Source organism: Dicentrarchus labrax, unplaced genomic scaffold (genome assembly GCF_905237075.1).
Source record: "Dicentrarchus labrax unplaced genomic scaffold, dlabrax2021, whole genome shotgun sequence".
Lineage (NCBI taxonomy): Eukaryota > Metazoa > Chordata > Actinopteri > Moronidae > Dicentrarchus > Dicentrarchus labrax.
This window is the reverse complement of record NW_026136715.1, coordinates 22510328-22535805: the sequence shown is the minus strand read 5'-3', so window position 1 is coordinate 22535805 and position 25478 is coordinate 22510328. Positions and strand designations below refer to the sequence as shown.

General features: G+C 42.0%; 2 protein-coding genes across 3 annotated transcripts; one reads left to right on the top strand and one right to left on the bottom strand.

Moving 5' to 3' along the window:
• Window positions 1–844: 844 nt before the first annotated feature.
• cdk11b (cyclin-dependent kinase 11B) lies at window positions 845–12186 on the top strand. Its single transcript, XM_051424700.1, is given in 20 exon segments — window positions 845–996; window positions 1289–1428; window positions 1607–1734; window positions 1848–1992; window positions 2536–2672; window positions 2977–3102; window positions 3212–3310; window positions 3633–3744; window positions 3746–3768; window positions 3859–3933; window positions 4510–4730; window positions 4842–4932; window positions 5020–5141; window positions 5223–5328; window positions 5424–5545; window positions 6329–6436; window positions 6799–6915; window positions 7581–7729; window positions 10763–10952; window positions 11552–12186. Coding segments are annotated over 20 exon segments (2436 nt in total). The 5' UTR covers window positions 845–864; the 3' UTR covers window positions 11645–12186.
• On the bottom strand, window positions 11229–25478 carry mmp23ba (matrix metallopeptidase 23ba). Of its 2 annotated transcripts, none has more exons than XM_051424702.1 (8): window positions 25051–25478; window positions 19025–19157; window positions 18043–18182; window positions 17398–17565; window positions 17095–17259; window positions 14920–15030; window positions 13789–13915; window positions 11229–13708 (listed from the first exon to the last, which is right to left on the bottom strand). In XM_051424702.1, exons 1-8 carry the CDS (start codon window positions 25094–25096, stop codon window positions 13534–13536), a joined length of 1065 nt encoding a protein of 354 aa, XP_051280662.1. In that variant the 5' UTR covers window positions 25097–25478; the 3' UTR covers window positions 11229–13533. The 2 variants fall into 2 exon arrangements, with proteins under 2 accessions (XP_051280662.1, XP_051280661.1); XM_051424701.1 differs by lacking the exon at window positions 25051–25478 and adding an exon at window positions 23407–24429 and having other exon boundaries at window positions 19025–19161.

Here is a 25478-nt window from a genome sequence, read left to right as displayed (position 1 = left end):
AACCGTTTGAGTCACAACACACATCGTGTTTACTGTTCGGAGTAATTATCATCTCATCTGCCATTTCGTGTAATATGCCGGTGTATGCGGCTGCCTTGTAATTAAAACACTGGCTTATGTAGAAACAGAGATAACTTTAGCAGGTCAATAACGTCTTCCTAACGGGCCTGTTAGCTACATGCTGTATTGTTGTCATGCTCCTCATATTAAACTGCTTTGTGCCAAACTTCACTCAAAGAGGAATAACTTTACTCACATGCATTTTTTAATTATTCGTATACGCGGATTCACTTGTCGTAAATATGACACTGACTACGTTTGCAGTAAAAGTGTTTGCAGTTGTTCCGTACCATAACGTTACATATCACGTTAACATTGGGAATAAGAAGCGTTTACCGGTTGTTACAGTAGGCCAAGTCTCAGCTGTCTGCTGGACCGGGTCCATGCTGTACGGAGAGCGAATATCATCGTATCGTTAAGTTAAATACTTATGTCACTCTAGTGTAGATTTCACATCATCAAATAAAATCTGACATTGTGAGTGGAAAGTCAGCTATTTTTTCCTTGTATTTACTGAGGAAGTTAACTAGAGTTTGTTAAGCAGACTAACAGTGAGGCAAACTGTAAGGTTCTAATAATAACATTTACCAGTGGTCTTATTTTTACAACTTATATGAAAGTACAACAGATGATAAGTAGAAACAATGCCCTGCAATTATAAATGTATTGGTTAATTTAGTTCTGTATAAGTCTTGACCGAATTCATGATTCAAATGAAGCTGAACAGAAATGACATGTAATAAACACTTTGTGTGTTTGTTTCTGTGTGTTTGTTGTGGAGCAGGCGGTGGAGAGTGGACGCTGATGGGGGACGAAAAGGAGACCTGGAAAGTTAAAACTCTTGACGAAATCCTACTAGAGAAGAAACGCAGAAGAGAATTAGAAGAGAGAACAGATCCCAAGCGCCAGAAAAATGTAAAGTATCCCAAAGCTAATGTAAGACCCCTATGAGACCTACATGTTGATAGTGTGAATCATCTTTTTTAGTTTTATTTATAGCAGAACATTTATATTCAGACTCACCATAGTAAGTATAAAAATAAATAATTAAATGTGGTATGTTATAATTGTAATGTCTACAAATGTTTTTGTTATTTTCATCATTAAAATTCTGTTTCAGAAGCTTTTGCACCAAGACAGAGAGCTTGACATTTTTTAATTCCTTATCTGAGGACATTTTAATGATGTCCCTAGTTTTAACCACATATTCTGCCCTTGTCTTGCACAGTTCACCCAGGGCCTTGTTCCACAGGCGGATGATCGGGAAGCCAAACGAGACACTCCGGAGGAAGGAGAACTACGGGACCAAAGGATGGAAATAACAATTCGTAATTCCCCGTACACACGGGATGACTCAACCGAGGACAGGTATGTGGAATTGTAGGAAACAAACATGAGTCAAAGTCAAGTTGACTGAAAAGTGTATTTTCATGGAGGAAGTAAATATGCATGTAATAGTTTATGTATATTATGGTTTAATAACTATATGCAACACAGTGTCGCTGGCTTTTTAGAGTCTCACATGGTTTTATTTACAATTATGCAGGGCAGAGGAAGACGAATCGCTAGCAATCAAGCCTCCACAGCAAATAGCAAGAAAAGACAAATCTCACCACAGAAAGGAGGAGAAGAGAAAAGATAAAAGACGTCATCGCAGTCACTCTGCTGAAGGAGGTGTGGGAGTGCTGCTTAATTACATAAACACAAACGTGTTTTACAGCCGAATACAACATGTTTGGAATGGGTTGTTTCAGATCTGCTTCCACTCATGGTTTTTACTTTTACAGCAGGGAAACATGCACGACCCAAAGACAAAGAAAAAGAGCGAGAGAGCGAACGCAGGAAGAGACAGTGGGAAGAAGACAAAGCCCGACGAGACTGGGAGAGGCAGAAACGAAGGGAGCAGGCCAGAGCTCATTCACGCAGAGAGAGGTGGGCACAGACCCTGTAAAAGGCGCCATATATTAGATTAGGTTACATTATTCAGGCATAGAAGTATTTATTCTTTTAACTACCACTTCAGTTGAATCAGTATGTTTCAGTTTGATATTAAACAACACCCATTAGTATTAAGTTATTAAGTATTCAGTATGTCTCCTCAGTGCTTTTCTTGACAGGATGTTAAAGCCTTTGAGCAACATGAAATTGATCTAAATGTCTTTTCTTTTTTCAAACCTATAGCTACTGTACTGTAGGTTTTTACATCTGATTTACTGTACAAAGCATCAGAACCCATGTAAACAATGCAGACTCAAGTGAACACCCAACAAGAAACCCATGTGATTTGGATTGTGATATGATTATGTTAATCATTGAGTACATCTGTGAAAATTACAGAACAACCGTGCAACTAACTGTATGTTTGAGTAAGCTCTAACAACCCAAACTTAACATAACCAAACAATGACAAGAATGGCCTTTTGGTTGTCTGGACAGACCTCGATTGGATTCTCCTGGGTTTTTTTTGGACCACAGGGACCGGCTGGAACAGCTTGAGCGCCAGCGTGAACGGGACCGAAAGTTGCGCGAGCAACAGAAAGAGCAACGAGAGTTGAAGGATCGAGAGAGGAGGGCTGAGGAGCGACGCAAAGAGCGAGATTCTCGACGAGAGGGTCAGTGAATGAACCCAAATGCCTGCTGAACGACAGCTATTATTATTTTGTCACTTTGGGTAGAGCCAGGCTAGCTTTTTCGTACGGTCTTCTTTTTTTATGCTAAGCTAAGTTAAATATGTCCTGATTCCAGCTCCATAGTTGACATGGAGACATAAAATTGATATTGATCTTCTCCTCTCACTCTCAAAATGTTCAACAGTGCCTTGAAGCACAATGTACAAAGCATCCAGACTCTTATTATCAATCATAAGTATCAGTCGTAAATCTGCAGCAGTAATTATTAAGGCTTTCTTGTCCACAGTGCCGTCTCACCATCGGATGCTACCTGATGAGTATGACGACAAGCAAAAACAAAGTCACCGCAGCCGAAGTCCCACCCGCCTTCCCCGGGACAGATCTGAACACAGCGAACCACGCAAAAGTGCAAGTGCGTTTACCATTGCAGTCTCTAAAAATTTAATTTAAATTATTGTATTTATACTTAACTGTATCCTCATGTACATTTCAGCATAGCTCACAGTGTGTTTTGTCTGCAGCATCGAAGGAGGAGAAGCCAGAGGGAAAAGACCTGCTCGCCGACCTCCAGGACATCAGTGATAGTGAAAGGAAGACCAGCACAGCAGAATCCTCCATAGGTAACCGATGATATAAACGACAGTTTTGGTGACCAGCAGACATGGCCATTGTACAGCAAAGGTGTACAGTAGTACTAGGGATGTTCACTTAATCTATTACTGTAAAGATAATAAACAGGAAGATGGGATGAGGATAATAACTTATGATAGTCAATATTGCTTTGGACTTTACAAGAGGGGAAGCACAGCAGGAACGTACTGCTGCCAACACATTACCACGAGAACCAGCAACTGGGAGATGACGTGGCAGTTTCAGTATTGCAGCTGAACTTCTTTAGCCTATTTTTAAAAAAAAGCCTCTTTTCTCATTTACCTCATCTAGCTTCAGAATCGGGTTCGGACGACGATGAAGAGGATGACGATGATGAAGAGGAGTCCAGCAGCCAGAGCGAGGGTGAAGAGGAGGAAGGGGAGGAGGAGTCTGTTTCAGGCTCAGGAAGGTCCGGAGCAGAGTGCAGGTAGGACTGCTAAAGACCGCTCCACTACTGTGAAGTCCAGTAACACAAACGCCACAGGCTTGATTAACACAGTGGCGTCCTCCCTTTCAGAGGACGTGAGTGAGGATGAACAGTCAGATGATGACTTTGAAGAGGAGAGGGAAAATGGAAATCACATACCTGCAGGTGGGTGAACTTGTGTGATGTCTGTGAAGGTACTTGTGTTTCCAATTTATCTTAACAAATTAAAGTTATTGTCATGATTCAAAAGTTGTGCAGTTTTACTAAATTGTAATTATTTGTGTTGAGTGTTCAAGTTTTTATCTGGAAATCATTTTAGATGAAAGAGTTGCATGGCCAGTAGAGAGTGCATTAATCACATTTGGGTCCTTAAAAGCTTGGCTCTGTCTGCTGAAGAGATTTAGTTATATTTCTTCTCTTGATGGGTAATAAAATGCCTTGCCAGGACTAGCTAGGCTTCTTAAAAGCACAATATGTGATCTAAATGCAACCGGACCTGATGTCAGTAATAGAGGGACTAACAGTAGGCAACAACAAAAAATTACTATATATATTTATATATATATATTTTTTTCCCTATACGCAAATACATAAATGCTTATTTGTCAAGCCACTATGAAGCTGCATTATTATGAGATAACTGAATCCGATTTCAATTAACACAGTAAATATGTTATCCAACAAATGGCGGTATAAACATAATAACACTGACCTAAATTGTCTTCACCCATTGTCTGCTAGTGCCAGAGTCCCGTTTCGATCACGACTCCGAGGAGAGCGGCGAGGACATGGAGGAAGAGGACGAGGAGGAGGAGGATGAAGCAGGTGAGGGTGACCCCACGCCTAAATCTGAGACTCATTCTCGCTCACCCACCCCCGAAGGGAACTACATCCCAGACTCTCCCCCAATTTCACCTGTGGAGCTGAAGAAGGAGCTGCCGAAATATCTGCCTGCTTTACAGGTTGGTACCAACATACCACACAGGCTCAGCCAGCTAAGCCAAAAAATATTTACATATGTCTAGCTGTCGGATGCAAGTAAGCAACATAGCAATTATTGTGTTCTTTTTCAGGGTTGTCGCAGTGTTGAGGAATTCCAGTGCTTGAACCGAATAGAGGAGGGAACCTATGGTGTGGTGTATAGAGCCAAGGACAAAAAGACTGGTATGAAAATAAACAGAGATCCATTTGCTTTTGAGGTTCTCAGATGTGTTTATAGATGAAATAGTGAATACAATTTCATATTTGCAGATGAAATTGTGGCTTTGAAAAGACTGAAGATGGAGAAGGAGAAGGAGGGCTTCCCTATCACCTCTTTAAGAGAAATTAATACAATCCTGAAAGCTCAGCACCCAAACATCGTCACAGTACGGGTGAGTACAGTCCAGTAAGAACATTTTTATTGACTTATGTATCCTAGCTAAATGTAACCCTCGCCTTTTCTTCTCTATTAGGAAATAGTTGTTGGAAGTAACATGGACAAGATCTACATTGTAATGAACTATGTAGAACATGACCTGAAGAGTCTGATGGAAACCATGAAGCAGCCCTTCCTGCCAGGTAACGGAGGGACACTGTGGAGCTCTGGTCCATTTCTGTGCGTGTACAAAGTTGAGTGGAACAAAAATGACGTTGTGTCAACGTTTGTCCTTCAGGTGAAGTAAAGACTCTGATGATTCAACTGCTTCGAGGTGTCCGACATCTCCACGATAACTGGATCCTCCATCGTGATCTGAAGACGTCCAATCTGCTGCTGAGCCACAAGGGTATCCTCAAGGTATGCTAGGACTGTTCTCACTCTGGCCCTGCAAACTAAAGTTTGGCAAACTAAAGGGGGTTGTTTTTACCTTGGGGTCCATGCGGGCAGCTCACAGCCAGTCCAGAGCAAGTAAAAGTTGTATTCCACGATAGTTTAGTTTAATATAATTATTTTGGTAAGAGAATCAAGTAGGTTTAACATTGACTGCTATTTTTTTCAGTTCACCTGGTGCAGAAGTGTCTAAAAACAGATTTATGGAGATATGATATTTAGTATTCCACCAGTTGTAGCTCTGGAATTATGACTTGATTAAATATTACCCCAAATTGGAAAGAAAAAATCCTAAAATAAAGGAAATTATATTTTCATCTATAGTTTGGTAGAAGACAGAAACTGGTTCCCTTTATTCAACCCTTTGATGCACACGTTTCTCCCAAGCTAGCAGCAATACAGCACAGTTGAACAAACAACACATGATTACTAAAAGTCAATTGGAGCATGAATTGTCTGGCAAAATGTACACCAGACAGTCCATTTGTAAATAAGCCAGACTTTTACAGACATTTGTCAGTGTGAATTTTATGCAAGCTGACAATAGAAAATATGAATCACACAGCATCTTGTGATTTTTAAAATCCAATATGACTCTCCTGTACCCTGCTGCACCAGAGTATATAGTTAGTTGATCTCCTATGAAAGGTCAGGGGATGATCCAAATTAACACCTTTTGGGGGAATCGTGTGAAAGCTGAGGAATTGTTCTTTTAATGTGTTAATGTGAGCTAACTGTCCTGCTCTGTAGATTGGAGACTTTGGTTTGGCCCGGGAATACGGTTCCCCCCTGAAGCCCTATACCCCGGTAGTGGTGACCCTGTGGTACCGATCACCAGAGCTGCTGCTTGGAGCCAAGGTGAGAATTCAAGTTCACACTACCTTCACACTCAACAGGAAGCAGATGCCAAATATCTGTGCAATATTTGAAACTACAGATATTAAGGTACTTTTCATAGAGGACTGGACTGATTGGTTTACCCAAAGATATCTTTCTAAGAGAAGAGACAACATCTGCAAAGGATTGGCTTCATAAGATACCAAATACCACTGAAGCACTTATTTGAGTTTTACAGTATATGATTTACACAGCCAGACGGCAGCGCTCCAGCAGCCCATCAGAGCGCATCCACTTTCACACACGACACACTTCACTTGCCAAGCAGACTGTCTACTCTATGTTTCTGCGGACTGCCACTCTGTTTGTTCTTCTCTCCGCAGGAGTACTCCACAGCTGTGGACATGTGGTCAGTGGGCTGCATATTTGGCGAGCTCCTCACCCAGAAACCTCTTTTCCCTGGAAAATCTGAAATTGACCAAATTAACAAGATTTTCAAGGTAAATGCACTGATTTGCTCTTATAACATGAAGTAAATCCTCACCATAAAGGATAGAACTCTTCTGTTTATAGCCAGTAAATCTTTTGAGTGTGACGTCTGTCAGAGTAGGTCAGCATGGAGTTTTAAAGTGCGCCACAGGATGGAGCTGTTGGTAGATAAACCCAGCTGATGAAGTTATTATGAAACTGAGAGGCTTACCATATAGGGTTTTTCCATAGCTGGGGAGGAGGTTGTGCCAAGCTGTGCAAAGCCATGCTGTTAACGGCCGTGAGCTATGGAGCCGCTCTTGCACAGTCTGAGTGTGTTTCCACAGCTAGGTAAAGTTGTTTACCTTGATGTCGTGTTGAAGGTGTACTAGTCACAAACCACACCACAGTGGACCGACACGGACCTGTGGAAAAACCCTAATAACTGGTTGAATGCTTTTCAGTAGATGATCCGCATAAAGCATGACAACCATGTGGCTGATTCATTCAGGCCTCCCAAGTCATCCTACAGTCTTTACCAGTGATATATTTAATTGTTGAAATGTACTTAGGACTGGTGTAAGTCTGTGGTTGAGGAATATTTTGCCAAAATGGGAATATGTCATATCCATTTCTCCTTGCACTAACAGTATGCTGTCTTCTGACTTATGTGTGTGTGTGTGTGTGTTGTCTGTAGGATCTGGGGTCACCCAGCGAGAAGATCTGGCCTGGGTACAACGAGCTGCCCGCTGTGAAGAAGATGACTTTCACAGAGTATCCCTACAACAACCTGCGAAAGCGCTTCGGAGCGCTGCTCTCAGACCAGGGCTTCGACCTCATGAACAAGTAGGATTGTGGGAGGCTGTCTTATTCCAAACATTACACCTCACACACGCTGCACTGCATATTTACTGCATTGCAGTCAGCCTGGCTGTGGTATTGCAACTGGTTTCTGACTGTAGCTGCATGCATTATGTATGGATAACTGTGTTCTTGACAGACCACTGTAGCCATAAAGGAATGCTCAGTACACTATTCGCTACTTGTTGCAAGAAATTAGGAAAAAACGTCAGCTTGAAATAATCTATTTTAATGGTATTGTTATTCAACTTTGTTTGACAAATTTGGCGATTTCTCAAAGGTCAAAAATATTAGATTTCAAAAATGTCCATATAGGCATTGTTTTATTTTCCATCTATTATTGATAGAACACAGGCCCATATGAATGCATGGCCACTAATATCAGTAACAATCAGCATGACTCCTACAGTGGAAATTGCCTTACTTGGATGAACGCATTGCTACCCTGTCAAATACTGTTACTCTTTCCAGCTCTTTTTATTCAGTCAGTGCAATTCTGGCAAGCTGACTTAAAACATGACAACGGTAGCGGACTGGTAATTCATCAACATGCCTCAGCAGCAGTCCCGTTCCATCTCCTTGTTCCCTTTCACACACACACACTCACCATGTTGATGCTCCACACTACAGGAAAATGTTTTAGAAAGCACACGTTTAATATGGAAAATCATTTTCACACAGAGTAATGGTTTCATAATTCTTTCTTGCACATTCCAAAGATCAGCATTGTTTTGCAGCTGCAAAGAGCAGAGACGAGCTCCTCTCAGATCTTTACCCACCCACAAAGCCTTTTGCCTACACCTGTAAATGACAAAACCATACCGCTCGCTTTCCTCACAGCTGCGGAGGATGGTAAAAGCATGTCCACTGTGCTGCTGGGAGGGATCACGGTCCAGTGGAAGTTTGGCGCCTGTCCAGTGCAGCTGAAACCTTCCAGCTGTCACAAGACTCATGTGGCGTTTACCAAGGGAAAGATTCAGACCGCAGGAGGTCAACACATAGAGAAGTGCTGTTTGAAAAGCTTCAGACAGAGCGGCGTAGTAGAGGTTTTAGAGGTGTAGTTTGGCTGGAAGATATCACAGAGCTGTTTGGAATATCACACCCCCGTGTAGGAAAAGGTTCAGAGCCTTTGGTATCCAACCTGAGGAGGGGTTTCAGGTTGCACTTCATTTCTGATGCAATAATGGGGCTAGGCAGATAAGAGATTTTGATTTCCATCCCAAAAGACCCAGCTTTTCTATCATACTCCGTTATTAGTTTCTATCACCTTGTGTCCCAGGTATAACAGGTCTGTATGGTCGGAATGAAAACCAGCAGGGCTCTTGGTTCCTGAGGGTCCTGAATCTGTGTATCATTCGTTCTTTTCATATTCAGTTGAGATTCCAAAATCGGAAAATGAAAAAATGGTTTATTTCCTTATTCGTTTATGAATCTGATACCAAAAAATAAATAACGGTTACTTTTTTGTCCTTTCGATTTATTGCTCAGATCAAAAATAGGAAATGAAATAATGGGCCACGGATCGATTTTGATTTTGATATTTCATTTGTCCGATTTGTGTGAACCGGAAGTTATTGTCGTCTTTGTGTGTTGCACTTGGAAGTTTGCCGCAATTTCGCAAAGCCTGAAAAAACTCAATCATGCAGTGATTGTGCTCTGTATTTTTTGAGTAATTTCGTATCGCCGCACTAGAACCATATGCTGATTTAATTAAAGACTTATTTGAAACTGGCAAGACACATGTAGAGATTTCTACCATGCTGCAGCAGATGGGTATCCAGCGATGTTCTGAAATTCAGTTAGTTAAACTGAAGAAGTGAATCAAGCTAACGAGACAATAACTTCCGGTTCATACAAAGCGAAAAAATTAAATATCAAAATCAAAATCGATCTGTGGCCCGTTATTTCATTTCCTTTTTTTGATCTGAGCAATAAATCGAAAGTACAAAAAATGAACCGTTATTTGTTTTTTGGTATCAGATTCATAAAGTAATAAGGAAATAAAAAAACGTTTTGTTTTTTTTTCATTTTCCGATTTTGGAATCTCAATTGAATATGAAAAGAACGAATGATACACGGATTGTCCTGAGGAGGAGGGTGTACATTCTTTGAATTCCAAAACAAAAACAATGATTTGGACCCAAATGGACAATTGTCCCTTTCGGTGCCAGCATTGGCCCCATGTGTCATACAGCTGGTATCGGTGTATTCCCAGTCAGTAGCCCTTCTCAGGGATTCCTTCCACATGAAAACAGAGACAGTTTGTTTAATCAAATCTTTTCAGGCGGGTGTTAATCATTTATACTGTGCCTGCTCACGCGGGGAAGATTCCAATTGTGAAAGCCAATTATCACAATTGAGCAGCTCCCCATAATGCTGTGTTGAGCCTGTCGTAGACAATTAGGACTCCTTGCACAAACCCACTGGCCCCTCATGTCACTGCTGCATATTGGGTCCAGATTCTCTGTCTCGCTGTAGTTCAGTTTTGTACAGCTGATATTTAAAATGATAAGCCTCCTATACTTTTAAACTGGATCTTTCTCAGCCTAATGGGGATTCCTACACATCCTCTGCCAATGCACTTCTCAATAGATGCACATCAGACAGAACCATTACACAAGCAGTTTGTGGTATTGGCTGCTAACTTGCAACAACTTGCATAGCTGCGCCAATCTCATCCTAGCTTACGTCCATTTTGGGCCATTTTCTTGTCACTATTTTTCTGGCTGTGGTACAGAAAGATGACACCTCCATGGTTAATTCCACCTACAGAGCCCTGATTGGTTTTCCAACTGGGGAGACGGCCATCACTGAGCAAAACACCAGAACTATTTCACTCAGTGGGCTGGAACCGGTTTACCTCTTAGTGAAGTTTTACAGTTTTTACCCAGGACTCACTTTGTTTCCACACAAAGACAAAGTCAGCACAACAACACAAGCTGCCCGGTTAGCTGTCATTCTTTATTGAATGGCGTATTGGCCTCTCCATATGAACTCAATCGTTGACTATTTTTACAGATTCCTCACCTACTGCCCCAGTAAGAGGATCTTATCAGACGAGGGGCTCAAGCACGAGTACTTCCGCGAGACGCCGTTGCCCATCGACCCGTCCATGTTCCCCACCTGGCCGGCCAAGAGTGAGCAGCAGAGGGTGAAGAGAGGCACCAGTCCTCGTCCACCCGAGGGAGGCCTGGGCTACAGTCACCTGGTAAGGACATTAGGCTCCACTTTCTCCATTACATACAGCTACCAGGCTTTCCGAATGCTGTCTGTGTTAAATAGATTACAGACCTACAGGCTTCTGCTTTGTGTCCGGGTATTTCCTCCTTGTGTTTTCCATGATGAGCACCCTTTAGTGCCTAATGTTTTCAGCAGTGGTCCTACCCACCCAGAAGCATAAGGATGATGTTAGTATTTATCAATGAAAGTTAGTGTTGATATTGGCCATCTTACCAACAAAATAGACAATTTCATGCGAGCAGTATTGGTTGTTTATCTCCAGTTTTATTCTTATCAGGGTGGAAAAGCTTGTGAAGCAGACCTTGGGACAGTAAAACTCCACTGACACCCAGGAAAATAATAACTTTATTAATAATATTAATAAACATGTTCATGCATACTTGTGTGGAATACAGTCAAATGTCTCATTACAATCCATCCATGTTAAGGGTTTCCCAAAAGTAACCAGTGTAGTATTGATCAGTTCTGTTATAAATATGTAAGAAATGAAACCGCTTGATAACAAAGCAGTGATGAAACCAACTAGGCGTTAACCATGAGCTAACTTTGTCTCCATAATCTCTCTAGGGTGATGACGACCTGAGAGACACAGGCTTCCACCTGACAACAAGCAACCAGGGAGCATCTGCCGTCGGTCCAGGTTTCAGCCTCAAATTCTGAGCCCAAAAACTGCAGGACCCCTGGCGGTCTCGCTGAGAAAGAGGGTGTGGGGGAGTTCTCGGACTGGTTGTTGTTTTGGAACTGGACAGTGTCACTGGTTTACAACTGTAAACCCAATCAATGCCTGGTCATTGCAACTGTTACTAAATAGTCAGGACTGTCTCACAGCAAAGACTGGTGGCTCAAACATGTTGAATTTCCAGTGTTTTCCCTTCACTTGTCGGCTTCTTTTCTGTATTTTCGAGCCATTTCGCCATTTTAAATGTGGTCATTTTAGCTCTTAAAGAGGAGACACAACCATACATCTGTTAGAAGTTTAGCTCTCATGTTTGACTTTTGTTTTATTTTCCCTTTTATACTTCATGAGAGAGAACCAGATTTAGTAAATGGTTGGTATTTCCTGGCTGCCTGAGCTACTGTATAATGATGCAGCATTGGCTGTGTTTTCCATCCAGCATTATGTTAGAAATTTACTCAGTACTGTTGGGTCACTTGATGACAGGGGGACAATGTTTTTGCTAGAAATAAAGTTTGAAACTTTGTTTTGTCTGCCGTTTTCCCTATATTTATAAACTCGGTCCAAGTTATTCAAACACAACCGCACGCTGCCAGAGGAGGAAAAAAAATGAAGGGAAGTTGAGCCTAAAAAAAAAAAAAAAAAAATCCAGCCTTGAACCCAACTTGGTAGTCGCTGTCCAAAAGTGATGTCATTCTTTGCACTGCACACTTTGTCTCAGTACTTTGTTCTTTCAGGAGAAAAGGGGCCCAGACTTCTCTCTGCTTTTGTTTTTAAATGGCTCTACGACTTCAGAATTAAACCAATAAATTCTTTGATTTTGAGCCGAAGAAAAATAAACAGTACAGTTTCATTCCCTGCAAAGACCACTTGCTGCTTTCACTGGAACAGGCGCAGAAAAATCCCTTCGTCTTGGGACGTCTAGAGCCGGCACCAAATGGAAATGTTCATTAATCAGTTTTATCTATCCCCTGCCCCCACTGGAGCCCTTCTGCAGATTATTACACCTGATGTGTTGAATAAGCTTGGAAGGAGAGCTGCTAGTGGAACTGACTGCTCAGTCTCTGGAGGCAGACTGCTGGCTTCACTGTGAGGCTAGTAAAGTAAGCTAGACGTCTGAGGTGTTCCATATGCGGTTTTACGTCCAAATAGTTCCAAAGGCTGTAGACAACATTGCTTATTCTGGCTTTCGTAGCTTACTTTGGTCAGTGCGTAAATTATTCAAATGGCATGCATCTAAGCAAGGGCTTCTGTAACTTTTTCAAGCCTGTAGAACGGAACACATTATGGACATGGATATCTTTTGGATGACACACTCCCCGGGGACCTATAGTGGGAGATTTTGTGTTCAGTGTATATGAGAAGTTACTCCTATACCTTCTCCAACTTGCCTAATATATTTTCAATTAAGCCACAGTGATATCTAATTAGTTCCCGTTTTAATGGAGACGCCCCAAGAACCCCTGGGTGGCCTTGGACCTCATCACTGCCTCAGCAGCAAAAGCTTTGAAGAAATCCAGGCCTGATGAATCCAGAGCAGACGTTATTGTCTCAAACAGCTGACTGCAAGGGCTGCAAGGATCTTTCATCACCAAATAAAATGAAAACCGCAACATCTGTCATGAACAGCTTTTCACAGTCAGGTAGTATTTTCACTAAAATTCAACTTGTCACGGAACATTTATTATTTGCACATATTGATGAAACGCCTTAACACAATGACAACGATAGACAGTTGTATGTGGGAGATACAGGAAAGACAGTATTTAAAAATCAGAAATATGTGCCCTAGTGAATGAGGTCTCCTTGTGACCGTGTGTGAATGCGTCCTGAAAAGTGTGCGGAGGAGCTGGCGCTGGCGCTGGCGTGGCCTTCAGAAGCGCACACGTACTCTCCACGAGTAATTTGTGAGAACTTTGTCCTTTTTCTTCACAATGCAGGTGTATGTGCCTTCGTTGATGGCGTTGGCCACTATAGTAATGTGGTCATCTTTCAAGGAGACGTAGTTTGGGTGCGAGAACTCCAGCAGCTCCCCATCCTTGTACCAGCTGAAACAGAAGTGGCACATTAGGCTGTGCTCGGCGAACTCATGCCACAGCATCGCTCAGGTCAGGCGGCAGATACTCACTATACTTTGCCTTTCTTCGATGCTATTTTCTTCCCGCAGCGAAAAGTGAGCTTCTTCCCCTCGACGACCAGCTTGTGTTTGGTCCTCAGGGGTGTCGGGGTGGGAGCCACAGTGGGGAAAGGGAATTCTGAAGAGGGTTGAGGGGGGAGACACAGGCATCAGAGCGTTAATGAGCTTGCAGTGATCCTGACCGTGCAACAATCATCTGAGAACAATTAGAAAAAGGAGAGATAATCCTATACCTCGGTGGATTTCACAGTCTGGAGACGTCACAACTTTACCTCACTCAAACACTGATTACTGTCAATATTTTTGATACAAACCTTATCACGTCAGACACTTAATACGCTTTTCATAACTCCTGACCTGCCAGCGCCACGGCTGTCTTATCAATATAATATCTCCCATCTGGTTTCTGACAAACACAACAGGCCGCCTTGTGATCAACTCAAAGTCTGCTTAAAAAACAGTCGCTCTCGTTAATGCCGCAAAAATCCAAATTGACCTTGTGTGTCTCTAACCCTCAAGCCACAGTCTGAAATTCCAGTGGTTTGGAGTCACTCAGGAATTTTCCACAGCCGTACAACGTCTCCCAATCAACAATGAGGAACAGATTACTGCGAGCCAGGAATCGTATCCTCTTGCCTCTCTCCACACTGTCCCCTGTTGCTGACAAAAATCTCAGACAGCCACAACAATCTATGGGCTGTGATGGTTAAGAGGAGCCATTTCCTGTTGTGCAACAGGAGACATCAGCACCAGTGCGTCTCACAGTAAACCTAAAGAGGCTTAGATTGTCAGATTGCTGATGTGTTATCAATACTTGCTGGAGACGGCAATCAACAGGTACCTGGACCCGCTCTGATTGAGTTCTAGGCTAAAGCACGCATTGCCTCCCTGGGGACACTGGTATTCTCCAGATCCAAACACAAACTCCTCCAGTGGCAAGTGTAATCTCTCTTCAAGTCAGATTCTTGAAAACCCCCATCGCAGCTCTGCATGGCTGGACCTGTTGGCTCCCGTTGCTCCATTGGCAAACGGTTCACAGCAGCTCCTTGCGCTGCTCAATTGAGAGAAAACTTTTTTTTTTTCTCCCTTGGACTGCTCGTGCTTTCTGCTGCTGTGTCTTACCGTAACAGAAATCACAGCTGGAGGGGCAGTGCTTCTGCATCAGCTTGCGCTTGCTGTCGCAATAGCCTTTCCGAGCCCAGGCCGGACAGATAAAGAACCGGTCCAAACATCCTGGAGGAGAAAGGGAGATTGAGTGAGTAGGAGTAAGAGGAGGATCAGACAACAGCTCTCAGTCAGCAGCAAAAGAATTTGGATCCCAGATCTGCTTTTTGTTCCAATGAAAATGACTCACCATAATACACGCTAATGATGACTCATGAATAGTTTATACAATATTAATTAATGCCACGTTGGCTTTCAGCATCAGACCAACACTGTGGTCTACATTCTGGTCGACTGTGACCAAAAATGGGTCAAAGGTTTTGTATCTAGATTCCAATGCCGGGATCATAACAATAGTTTCGCCTTTCAAGTTTGTCACTGTGTCAGATTAAGCCTTCACTTAATTTCTTGAATTCTTGGCCAATGGTCATGGCAGCAGAGGTAGGAGGTGACAGTACCAATAAATCACACACACGTACACACCTAACTAGTTTTTTCAGTTACTTGAGAATTTATTTTTCTGACAACCTTTTACTTTAACCACTTAAATTATTATACAAATATAATAATAATAATGATAAGCCAGACATTGTATTTGTTTTTGTTTTAATGTGTTTAAGGGAAATTATTGATTATTATTCTGTATGCATCACTGCTTCTCAACATTAAGACAGGTGCATATCACGCATGACAGACGTAACAGAGACTCAACCCTGTTTGAAGTTTCTGTCAGCTTTGCACAGAAACAGTCAGTAGAAATGTCCTTCAGAGAAGCCAGGAGAGTACTTTTTACTGTTTTACTTTGGGTATAGGGCTGCACGATACAGTAAATACATAATATTGCCTTTTTTTTTTGCTAGATATTGCAATTGCGATATGATTCACAATTAGTGTGGTGCTGATCATTTTTGTGTCACACATTTAATTTTCATTGAAAAAACTGTTAAAATCACGATGATGTGAAATGTTTGGGGGTCTCTATCAAACAAACATGTTTTCTTAAATCTGGAGAACAAGATTTGTAGGCCAGGGCATCTCTGCAGCACCACAGTACATCATTATAATCCTATTTTGTCACACACTTTACCTTTATTAAAAAAAAACTGCAGCTTCAGTGGTTTGACGTCTGCACTTGGCCATATTGCGATTTTGATAACATTAATTGTGCAGCCCTATTTGTGTTCCGAACCTGTACGTTTCACTTTCACTTGAGTAGTTTTTGAATCAGAACTTCTACTTTTCTTTTTTGTATCAGTATCTGTTCTTCTACTTGAGTAAAGAATGTGTGTACTTTTGCCTCCTCTGCATGGCAGACTACAGGTTGGACCCAGAGCAATCATATCTTGCTGTCTTTCATGGCCATCATGACGTGCAGTTGATCTGTAAGGTGGTGCCAGGGATGAGCTTCACAGATCCTTCCTGTTTTGCCTTTGGCATGTTTAATGTCTACGTAATGGGTCCTGTTGTCGGAGTTGTCAAACTGGGCAAAAAAAGGTTTGGTGCAGGGTCTTTTTGTCGTGAACCTTCTCAGATGCTTCAGTTGTCTTCCACTATGACAGACCATCTGGGATAAAATCATCAGACCCATCATGTAGTCTGATCCCAGCATGAGGACTGGATTTACTGTTTAGGTCTTGAGGATATTTTCCATTCAATCAGGAGGCTTGGGCGGTTCACCATCTGGATGAGTTGCAAAATGTCTTCAAGATCAGTGGTTCCCAACCTTTTTCTTTAAGGGATCCCTTTTCTGTTCTTTAGTAAACTGACAACCCATTGACCGTTGATCTATTAGATAAATTATTTCACTTTAACGTTTCTTCACTGAAGTGAACAAAATGCTGAGATATAGGTTTACTGTGTATATTTTTGTATACTTAATATCATTAATATTAATTATCAATTAATATCAAGAAGGCCTCGTAACCTCCCATAAAGCTTTGGCAACCCCTAATGGGGTCCCGACTCTGAGGTTAGCAACCACCACAAGACCAAACAAGTCCATTTGCCTGCCACTTACTGCTACTAGATATCCTGTTTCCGGAATGACAGACAACATTATCAGTGCTGTCAAAGCCCAAAAGAAGAACTTTCCCATTTGCGTTCCAATAGAGTCAGAAAGGATTGTGAACATACCGTAGAGACGGTGCAAACCCCACACCTCATCCTGTGTGATTAGCTTGCGCCCTGTCAGAGTCGCATTCAGGTGCATTATAGCTTTCGGGTCCAAAGAGTGCATGAGTCCCAGGACGTGGCCAATTTCATGAGTTGCCACATGGACAAGATCAGTCAGCCAAACCCCTGCAACATAGATACTGCTGGTTATTTTCTCTTTCAGTTGCCGTGCGCCCCACGAGCTGTCCAGTTCAGTGTCTCCTGCATCCATCACTTTATGGGTTAAATATTAGCCATTTCAAGAAACATGATAAAGACGCATACCTTTCTTCCAGCTAAAGCGCATGTTTCCCAGAATCCAGTATTCGTGGTCGTCGAAGTGGATCTCGCCAGTTGGCGGGAAGAATGCGTGAGCCAATTCTCCTGTGATGCCGTCGAAACAATGGTGCAAGTAGGACTGCAGACAGTCTGTGTGGTTGACGGGGTAGAAGCCTGCCAAGACAGAGAGAGAGACACATACCTCAGAGCCGAGGAGGGAAACCCTCACTCCAATATTTCTGCTCTGTGTAGACTACAGCAGGGGGATGATGGATTGCTAAAGACAGAGGTTTTTCTTCAGCCTTCACCCAGCAGGATGACAACCATTTCTCTCACTGTTACTGAGAATTTATGCAGGACCCTTGAGTTTGCACCCAAAGGGACAGATAAAGCATAATTTAGACTGCTTCACCATGGGCTGACATGTATGGAAGTTGTTAAGCATTTATTTTTTTCATTTAGAATAATGAATCATGCGGAATATAAGCTTGGTAATATAGTTGCGGTAGTGTGATTTAATAAGTTTGGAGGTGAAAACATTTCAGTGATGACAGCATGGAGAGAGAAAAAGTGACGACAAAGTAGAAGTCTGGAGCTCGGGGCCAAGGAACATCTGTAGGGGACTGATACAGCCACATGCGGAGTACCCACCGATTTTAATGTCTGCCTCTTGGTCAGCTGGCACCTCTCTGAAGCTGAACGGCGAGACGTCGCTCCACATGCCAAAAGCCCTGGCAATGCCTCGACGCGTGTCACTGGCATTTATCAGGTTTGTAGGGAAGGAGAGCAACCTGCTCAGAAAACAACAGCATTATATAGTTAATACTGGTCTCTGCACACATTCCTCTACAGCAGAGGAATCTGCCAAAACACAATGGCTACTGTTTAGACAGACCAGAATTCCCACAAGCACTGCAAGTACAGCTCCATTACTGAGACTTGAAATTCTCTTATATCTCAGATAGAGTTCTTCTAATAGGGATCCTATTGATCAGTTGGTAACCTCCACTGTCAATATGAAAGAGATGAAGATATTGTATGAATTTGGGAACGACTGAAATTTGGCTCACAATCTTTTTGTCTACTGTCCACTTAAGTTTGCTGGCTCACCAAAATCCAGTGATTGAACCTCTGTAGTTCAATCCAATCTTCTTTTATGGGATCTTTTTTTGTTACAGCTCCAGAAAGAATAAAGTATCACTGGATCTTCTCCAAACAGTTAGTGCAGCACAATCCAAATGTGTTGTAGCTAAGCAATTGCAGCATGTGTGTGAAAGTCCTCCAAATACTACTTAATTTTCCTCTCTGACAAATGCAAGCAGAGAGTTCTGTAAGGCAATCCCTGATGGATGATGCACTTTGAACCTTTGTTGGTCCTACAACCTTAAGTGGACATCTTGACTGACATGAGTTGAAAAATACTGTCAATTTAGGGTAAATGATCCCACTAAGATGCAGCTAAACCACACCAATAACAGTCTGAGATCTTTCAAGATCTTTAACGTGGCAATGTTTTCCTGCCAAAACCAACATCAGTCTAACTCCCTCCCATGTTTTATCAAAGATTAATTTTTTCCCTTTTTCCATTTTATACAACTGCTCTTGACTTAGAGGAAGAATTGTAAATGAATACTTGTATGTTAGCCTGAACTTGTCCCACTTGAGCTGCTCCGGGGTGAGGGTGTAGCGCTTGTTCCTGGAGAGGTGTAGAACTTGTGACCGGGCCTCTTTGCGGATCCCAATGAGCAGCACATTGGTGTAAGGTTCTTCCTTGGACAAAGAAAAACCTTTAATTAATCACCTCGCACTGAGGTGAAGTCAGGAACTGAACCTTAAGGCGTCTAAAACTATTATTGGGTTCTGATCTAAAGTCATGGATTGGGCTTCCAAAAGAATTCAATACGATAAATTATTCGCTCAGTGCACATTAGAGACTCGGAAAGGGTTTGACTTTTGAATCTGCAGGCATTAAATTGTTATCTTGACAGTTACAACTGCGCTCAGTTGCTGTTATTTCTGTGCCTTGCATCTGATTTTCATACAAGGCCATTCCATCTCATGGAAACTGGAAGTGGTCAGCAGTAAAAGTGCTTTCCAAACATAAGTATGATCCTTTTCACAGATAGATTGTGTCTGAGTCTCTTTAGGGCAACATTGACTCCAAGTGATCACACATGGACTCCACACTATTTTTTTTATAGCTTTGAACGGCTGTCTATGGGTGTGATGCATTTTAGTGCTTTCATAAATATATCTGTGACTGAAGTTAAGTTGTGGTTTTCCTTGGCTGTGATATCCCATAATAGTGATCGCCCAGTTGATAAAATCTATAACTTTTTATGGAGATGGGTTCAAGTGATAAATCCACTTTCCAACACTTGAAGTCGGGCCGTGATTCTAACTCGAGGAGCCCACTCTGCTTGAGAGCAGGAAGGCTTCCTATTCCAGCTGATAAGTTTAAGGAGGATTAAAACTGAATCTCTACCCTGAATCTTTATTCTTTACACAGGCCCACTCTACCTATTTTAACCTATAAGCTTGGAGACTGACGAGCGTATAAATTAATACATCGGGTGTAAAATGTGAGGGGATGAAGAGAGACTGTCAACAACATACAAGTTGCCGTGAGAAGTGTAAAGGCCGTAATATGCTTCGAACTAAGTTCTTGTCTGCTTGTCTAACAGCATTCTTCTACCGAAACAGACAATCCTTTCCACAGCAATCAACCAGGTGTGTAGGAGTAAGAAAGTACGCAAATTTTGACCTTGTCGGTATACAACTGAACACCATCAATACCTTCTAGGAGAGACTGTCCGAATACGTGCACTATTTGTATGATTCATCATGTTGAGACAGCGCAGACTCCCAAAGGACAGAGTTCTCAGAGAGAGACTGGGGAGGATGGAGGCAGTAGGGTTCAGCCATTAGGAGATCATCCAACAGCTAAACTTCCAACACCATTTTCTTTTCTTTTTTTAAGTATTTTTGGGGTTTTTTATTGCCTTTATGATAGTGACAGCTGAAGATAGGCTGTAAAGGGGGGCAGAGAGAGGGGATGATACGCAGCAAAGGGTCGCAGGTCGGATTTGAATCCTGGGCCGCTGCAGCACGGACTCAGCCTCGGTACATGGGTCGCCAGCTCTCTTTCTAATGGAGAAATTGTGGGTGCTACAGGTTTTGTAACTTTCCGAAACAGAAGATCCTACAAGCGCGCCCAGTTTACGCAGATATTGCAGCTACTCTAGAAATAGCCTACGTTATGATGGTATGAATGTAGGCAGGGTTTAAACTTCTGTCTTAAGCTTTTTTGTCTCCATTTCTCACACAACCTTCTGAGTGAAAAACCAGGGTGCAACACTGAATTCCTTTGAGGAGAGACTGACAAAGTATTTACTGTCAGGGGCGTTTCCAGAATTTTTTGACCTGGGGGGGCAAAAGTGGGGCACGGACTTATGCAGGGGTGGCATAAAGTATGTGTCTCAGCTTTCCAGTCATTACCAATTTATGCAATTTCAACACTGTTTATGGACCCCAGTATGCAAATACACTAGGTGAAAATAACACATTTATACCACCTGCAAAAAACTACATGGGATTAGCATAAAGTGTGCATGTCTGCAAAGGGGAGACTTGTGGGTACCCATAGCACCCATTTTCATTCAGATATCTTGAGGTCAGAGGTCAAGGGATCCCTTTGAAAATGGCCATGGCAGTTTTTCCCATCACCATAATTTAGTCTAGATTTTGAGTGTTATTTAGCCCACTTCCCAACATACAAAGCATGGTTGGTACCAATGGATGCGTTAGATCATCTAATTTCATATGATACCAGAATCTTCACTTTAAAATGGAGCCTGACACTGGCTCTGAAAGCCAGTGCGAAGTGGAAAAGGTAAGGATAATGGGGTGGCACTTGTGGTGGCCAATCAGATTTCAGGGTTGGCCAGTGCCCCCCTTTGGAAGCACCCCTGTTCACTGTTATACCCATTTGAGCTGACTTTTCCTAAATATTTCGCTTTTTTCTTGTGAATATGATAATTTTACTTCTTCAGAACACATAATTCAAATATAGCTTTAGCAAGGAAAACCTGACTTTATTTGAACTACAACTGGCTGACCTGTGGAACCTATGCTCCAGCAGTCTCATACTGGGGAAAAATACTGAAGATGGAGAGCAAATATCAAAGCCACTCCCTTCACTTTGTATTCTACACCCTATCCTCCGGTTCCTGTTTCTGCTTCGCCCAGTCAAGACAAATAGATCCAGTACTTCCTTCATTTCCTTACCAAAATAGTGAAACAGGGGCAGGCAGTCTGGCAGACTGTCCCACACTGCTCTCTTGAATGAACTTGATGACATCTCTTGCTCTGATACTAAATATAATGTTTCTGTATTGTATTATATGTACTGGTCATGTTTTATACAACAGTTGCTTTCCTGACCTCAGCTAACACACTGGAGTCTTGTGTTCAGTGATTTATGAGGTGTTTAATGTAGTAAGGCCAGCACAGTTCTTTCTGTGTCGGGTCTTGTTATATTCACTGCAAATCTAATCTCACACTTTGGCACAAATAAAGATGAACCATAAACCATGAGGGCTGAAACAAGCATGCTAGACTAAACCTTGAAGCCAGTGGTGAGCACTGACTCTGAGGGCAAAACATCTGAGGACAAATCCCAGAAGATCCTGGAGTGAGTCTGGAAGAGTTTAACCTCAGTCGCAGAGACAAGAAGACAGAGATTATGATTTTCATCCTTAGTTTTGGGAAGATTGGAGGTCCAATTCGACAATGGCTATTTTCTGTTTATAATTCAGTACATACACTGTCAAACTGAACTTTTACTCAGCATGCAGCGTTATTTGACAAACTGCATCTGAGAATTAGGTAAAACATTCTGAATATACAGTATACATCGACAACCATTCATAGAAAATAGTGTTAATGTGAATTTGCATATTCTGATTATCTCTAAATATTGAATCATCAAATGCGCATTATTTTCAGTATGCATAAAAGAATACACACACAATCCTCTTCTGCACTTACTGGTCTTACTTTACTCACTGACTGATACATTTATGCTCTCATGTGTATTTTACTTGTGCTGTAATTTATCCTGGTAGCCTACAAGAAGCCTATCTAAGGCAGATATGCAATCCTAAACAGCAGTCTTCATGATTGACACATAATGAGAGTGTGTGGCAAAAGGAAATGACATGAGGCTATCCATCAGGCTCTGTATCACAGTGGGTGGGTGGCAGCGATAGAAGTCATGTGGAGGAACACATTTATCCAATTCACTGAATATATTACCGTACAGGGACCCATTCCATAGCCTAACCTAATTATCCCCTAACTCCAGCTTAACCGAATATTAATTGAATATGAGGCGTATTGCCATGGGTAAGCTATAACTCAGTGATTTCAAATGAGGAACTAATGAAGAAACCGGTCAAATTATTGAAAATTGCATGGACAGAGGCACCCTTCTCTTTCAAAGTTGGGACTCATACTTTAGAGACCATACTTCATTCAAAAAATGTTAGAATTAAATTATTTATTTTACGGACTGTCAGATGTACACAGCTTGATCAGACAGATCATTAATCTTTATGTTCTTGTGATGAATCCAGGGTAAAAGGAGTCCACCAAGTATCACTTTATATATTTTTAACCTGGAAGGCAGTACATAAGAGGTGAAGCATTAACTTACAAAAGTAAGTAACTGTTTGAAATGAGTGCTGCCTCGTGGGATACAATAATGTATAGCCGAATGGAAAAGTGGCTTCTGATTATTAAAAAAAATTTCAAGCCCTAGCATGTCTAGACTGTAGCTTCACAGAAACACAGGGTAAATATTAAGTCACAGAATTTTGAATGCAGTTTGGTGTTATGTTTTTGCAAAGATCATGGAAACAGCAACTTACTTATATAACTTAACAATAACAAAGCAGGCAATATATTGGACTTGCAGTGGCAGCTCTTACATGTCACAAAGTGGTCACAGCATACCTCTAACCTCCAGGAGGGAAACGCTGTGGTTTGTTGCATCCCTGCGAACAGAAGAGTGAGCAGCGCAGCAGCCAGCAGAGCAGCGAAGCTCCAGTCGCCCCTGCGTAAACTTCTGGGAGTCTGACAGCACACCATGGCTGTGTGTAACACCTCCAGGAAAAGAAAAACTCCACAAATAATCCCTCTGCGAACACTACACAGGTTTACCATCTATGCCCGTGAACACTACTTCTTGGCCATTGCGCGTTTCGGTCATGCGTGTCAGTACTCGGGGAGCTTCTGGTGCTGTGTGCGGTAGCGCAGTCCAGCCTGCGGACCGGGTAGTGAAAGCAGTGCAGACTGCATCAGCTCTGCTCGGCTCTCTTCCGTACAGTGCGACTGCCAGAGGGCTGGTTTCATATTACTGTAGATGGGGCAGGGGGTCAGTGTCGAGACAATCTAATGAAAACCAAACGCGCTCTGTCCATCAACCCACTTGTTGCAAACACCAGAGCTCAGTTAAAGCAGAATCAGATGGCTTATTTTGAACATGATTTTCTGAGGTTTATGTAATGCTGTTGAGGGGAAAAAGTAGTTTAGTCGTCTTTTTATTCCACTGTGGCATGCACAGGCACTTTCCTGGCCGGGTAGAAAACACTTCTGTGACCCATCTTGTCAACTCCAAACACTTCAGGACAAAAAAAACCCCATCTTATTATATCACATAAAACATTGTCAAATAAATAGAAGTGCAGCTGCATTGAATTTTCCTTTTTAACTCTTCAAATATAGCCTTAGCAGGGGAAATCAGTCTGAACTGCAACTGGCATGTTTAGAGTTTTGTAAGAATTTCAAGTTGTGTCTCCTCCACTGGGACTTGGAAGCATTTCTGTCCAGCAAGAATAGTGACATGATCAGACAAAGTATAGCCTAGTTGATTCAGTTTGCACTGCTGCCAGTTGTAGAAGGGCTGGATGGGTGGGTGATGGTCTTGGGGTACTTTTGCACCCTAGACATTCACCCCTTGTGTACGCCACTGTCTTCCTCATGGCTAGTCCTGGCCCATGAAACTAAAAAAAAAAATTCTTATATTATTTAGAAAGACCAATGACTGAGAAGACGTGTTTATTGTGTCTCAGTTCAGGGGATTCCCAGGGATGTTCCGTGACTTTAATTTCATTAATATTATCAAAACATATGGTTCTTATCACAGTCTAATCAGTTTTCATTCTAGCCCCATGACCGTAACAAACCAAATGGTGCAAATGGTTAACTGGCAACATCCCATCCCATAGTGAGCAATCTGCTGCACCACAGTGTGAGTCTGGCATTAACATGTATCACTGTATTCAAATAGTGTTGATAGATTAAAGTATTAGATTTTTTGCAGCTTCTAGGTAAAGTTGTGTTTGAGCGTCCCTTTTTTAGTCTGATCATTAGGACTGATGCCTATGGTAAACTATTGGTAATCAACAGGCATTTTTCACATTTCAACATTTTGACACGTAATAGTGAAAAATAATAATGTATTAATAATGTAATTATTAACATTAGGTGCGTATCATTATGTCAGTTCCAGGATGTTGTGCATGCTTGACACTTAAACTGAACATCTTTAATAATTCAATTTAATGATGAAATTAGTAACACCTGTTCTTTTCCTACCTGTGATGAGTCCAAATGTCTGCTGTGAAAGAGACCTTTTAGCCATAGTAGAAATAATTAACAGATGTTTTGCATGCAGGAATGTTGCAGTTGCACCTCCAACTTCTCATCAGCATCTTCTGCCAGTTTCCATTCATTGAAAGAAAGAAACTACAGTTCCACTTTTCATCCCACAGGTATGAGCCAATCGGGAGTGTATCTTTGTCCCTGCCGCAGTGGGCTGATGCGCGAGTCAAGCCAAGCCAGCACATGTGTATGGAAAAGTGTTACATGTTCCCAGGCTTCTAAGTTGCCTAACCCCCTAATCCTACCCCTAACCCTAGAGCTGGGGAACATAGACCCCTGGGAACACAGGAATGACCCCAGGCAAACTGTATCAGCTACACTGAATAGAATCTAGGTCTTTTTTCTCTGCATTTAATTATGAT